The sequence below is a fragment of the Ylistrum balloti genome, unplaced genomic scaffold (assembly GCF_031769215.1).
Source record: "Ylistrum balloti isolate Yb309-2 unplaced genomic scaffold, AGI_CSIRO_Ybal_v1 Utg369734, whole genome shotgun sequence".
Lineage (NCBI taxonomy): Eukaryota > Metazoa > Mollusca > Bivalvia > Pectinida > Pectinidae > Ylistrum > Ylistrum balloti.
Window position 1 is genome coordinate 772,902 of NW_026781947.1, and position 3,333 is coordinate 776,234.

The 3,333-nt window shown below is 40.4% G+C and overlaps 1 protein-coding gene across 1 annotated transcript; it reads left to right on the plus strand.

Moving 5' to 3' along the window:
• Window positions 1-1,282: 1,282 nt before the first annotated feature.
• Window positions 1,283-2,455, plus strand: LOC132543015 (uncharacterized). The gene has a single exon (XM_060206470.1). It carries the CDS (start codon window positions 1,283-1,285, stop codon window positions 2,453-2,455), a length of 1,173 nt encoding a protein of 390 aa, XP_060062453.1.
• The last annotated feature ends 878 nt before the right edge of the window (window positions 2,456-3,333 follow it).

A 3,333-nucleotide genomic window follows, 5' to 3' on the forward strand; every position in this document is an offset into this window, starting at 1 on the left:
TACTAAATAAAGACCCGACAAAACCTGGCATCAGATAACAAAATAAGAGTTAAATACAGTCGAGTCAAACATGGAATCTTCTAAAGTTTAAATCTGATGACAACCTATCCATCACAATTTTTTTTCAAAAGCCACAAAACTTGGGCAGGATGCAAAAATATGGACACGTAGAAACCTTATCCGAGAATAATTCATCTAGTTTCCAAGTTACCTTTCCAAACTAAACACGATTACGTACAGCAATCCCCCCAGCCATTTTGAAGAAAAAGATGAAAATTTTAAAGAAAAACGACAGAAGAAACAATTTTACAATGTCACTCTGTTACATTAGAGAAATAAGTAATTATATATAAAGTATTGTATTCATTACACAAACTATGATTTCATTTCCTTCATAATCTTCGTTTTTTATTTTCTTAAGTGCTCAGTATCAAATTCCCTTTGCAAGTACTTTCTCTCGTATGTGTGAAGCTCATATCATGAAGCAATTTATTGAGGCTCATGCTTCTAAGACGTCATAAGAAATTACAACCGCGGATAGTTATCACGTGATAAGGTCTCGTTGGATAATTACATGACGTCATAGCTACCAGAAGCTTAACGACTGCAACATGTAGCATGAAGTTTTTGCGCGAAAAGAAAGATGTTTAATGTTAAACATAGAGTTAAGCCAAAGTTGGATTTCAACAGAAACAATTTTTCCAACTTTTCCAACAAGTGCGACGGACAAAATACGGTGAGAAAGTTATAAATTTCATAGATTTTAGAGTTTGACTTATAAGTATAGAATCTGGAATTAAAATTGCTTGAATATCTTTTACATTGAAAGTATAAGTGATATGATCTGTAACTAATTGTATTACTATAGATTTTATACAGAATATCCATGTGTGTGTAGAGAAAAAAAAGTTATTTTTTCGGAATCAGGTGGACTTGTAGAAAGCATTGATTGTGTGTTTATACTGACTGGGTCACTGTTTGTGATATGCCGTCCTACAACAGAGATCACCAACAATCCAAGCTGTCCTAACACATAAATCATCAACAATCCAAGCCGTCCTACAACAGAGATCACCAACAATCCAAGCTATCCTACAACAGAGATCACCAACAATCCACGTCGTCCTACAACAGATATCACCAACAATTCACGTCGTCCTCACACAGAGATCACCAACAATTCAAGTCGTCCTCACACAGAGATCACCAACAATCCACGTCGTCCTCACACAGAGATCACCAACAATCCAAGTCGTCCTCACACAGAGATCACCAACAACCCATGTCGTCCTCACACAGAGATCACCAACAATCCACGTCGTCCTCACACAGAGATCACCAACAATCCAAGTCGTCCTCACACAGAGATCACCAACAACCCATGTCTTCCTTACACAGAGATCACCAACAATCCACATCCTCCTCACACAGAGATCACCAACAATCCACGTCGTCCTCACAGAGATCACCAACAATCTACATCGTCCTCACACAGAGATCACCAACAATCTACATCGTCCTCACACAGAGATCACCAACAACCCATGTCGTCCTCACACAGAGATCACCAACAATCCACGTCGTCCTCACACAGAGATCACCAACAATCCAAGTCGTCCTCACACAGAGATCACCAACAACCCATGTCGTCCTCACACAGAGATCACCAACAATCCACGTCGTCCTCACACAGAGATCACCAACAATCCAAGTCGTCCTCACACAGAGATCACCAACAACCCATGTCTTCCTTACACAGAGATCACCAACAATCCACATCCTCCTCACACAGAGATCACCAACAATCCACGTCGTCCTCACAGAGATCACCAACAATCTACATCGTCCTCACACAGAGATCACCAACAATCTACATCGTCCTCACACAGAGATCACCAACAACCCATGTCGTCCTCACACAGAGATCACCAACAATCCACATCGTCCTCACACAGAGATCACCAACAATCCATGTCTTCCTTACACAGAGATCACCAACAATCCATGTCGTCCTCACACAGAGATCACCAACAATCCATGTCTTCCTTACACAGATATCACCAACAATTCACGTCGTCCTCACACAGAGATCACCAACAATCCAAGTCGTCCTACAACAGAGATCACCAACAATCCAAGTCGTCCTCACAAAGAGATCACCAACAATCCACGTCGTCCTCACACAGAGATCACCAACAATCCATGTCTTCCTTACACAGAGATCACCAACAATCCATGTCGTCCTCACACAGAGATCACCAACAATCCACGTCGTCCTCACAAAGAGATCACCAACAATCCATGTCGTCCTCACACAGAGATCACCAACAATCCACGTCGTCCTCACACAGAGATCACCAACAACCCATGTCGTCCTCACACAGAGATCACCAACAATCCAATCCGTCCTAACACAGAGAACAGAAATTATAAGAGTATATTAAAGGGGATATAGAATTCTCATTCTTTCCTAAGTATTCCATTTATTCAGATAGACAAGACTCCAGAAAACTCTGCAACAAACTATCCTGGATTTGATATCTTTAACTCTGTCGGTGTCCCATACTCCGACTCCTGCCTGTTCCCTGAATCTGGTCTGGTAAAAACAACACAAAGATCACCAATCATCTCAGCTGTTCCATCAGAGATGTCATCAAAAATCACTGCTGTTTCAACACAAAATTCACAAACCATCCCATTACATAGATCACCAACCCCAGTTATTTTATCAGGTGTTCAACTGGCATCATTATCATCAACATCGACAAATCTAGTCAATGCTGCAGCAAGTTCAGTCAGTAGCATTTCTTTCTTTAATTTTCTTAGAATTATGCCTTGATTAATTCATGTGAATGATCAAAAAAAAGAAATCTTATCGAACATTGTTGAACAATAATTTTGTCTACATTCTGTTTGCTATTTCAATTTAAGACAACAGGGGAGCAGATTATTCAACAAACCCACTAACGCATTGTTGTATTTACACTATCGGAGCTGCCATCCACGTCAACTAATTACCAGCATAACATACTCCCAGGCATTGAGGATTAAGAGAGTTTGTAGCGAGACCATACACTTTGAACATGAATGTCAACAGCTATTGAACAGATTTGTTTCACGAGGATATCCTAAACAACTAATTTTGAACGCTATTGACAAGGCGAGGAGGGTCCCGAGGGACCAGCTTCTCAACCCAAGTCACAATGAATCCAACAAAAAATTGATACCGTTTATTGTTACGCATAACCCGAGAAATCCGCCTATAGCACAGTATTTGCGGAAATATAAATATATTCTTAGACAGAGCCCGCCTACAGAAAAACTTCTTGAGTA

Excerpts from the sequence above, each read along its gene's own strand:
- LOC132543015 (XM_060206470.1), top strand. The coding sequence starts at position 1,283 with ATGTCGTCCTCACACAGAGATCACCAACAATCCACGTCGTCCTCACAC.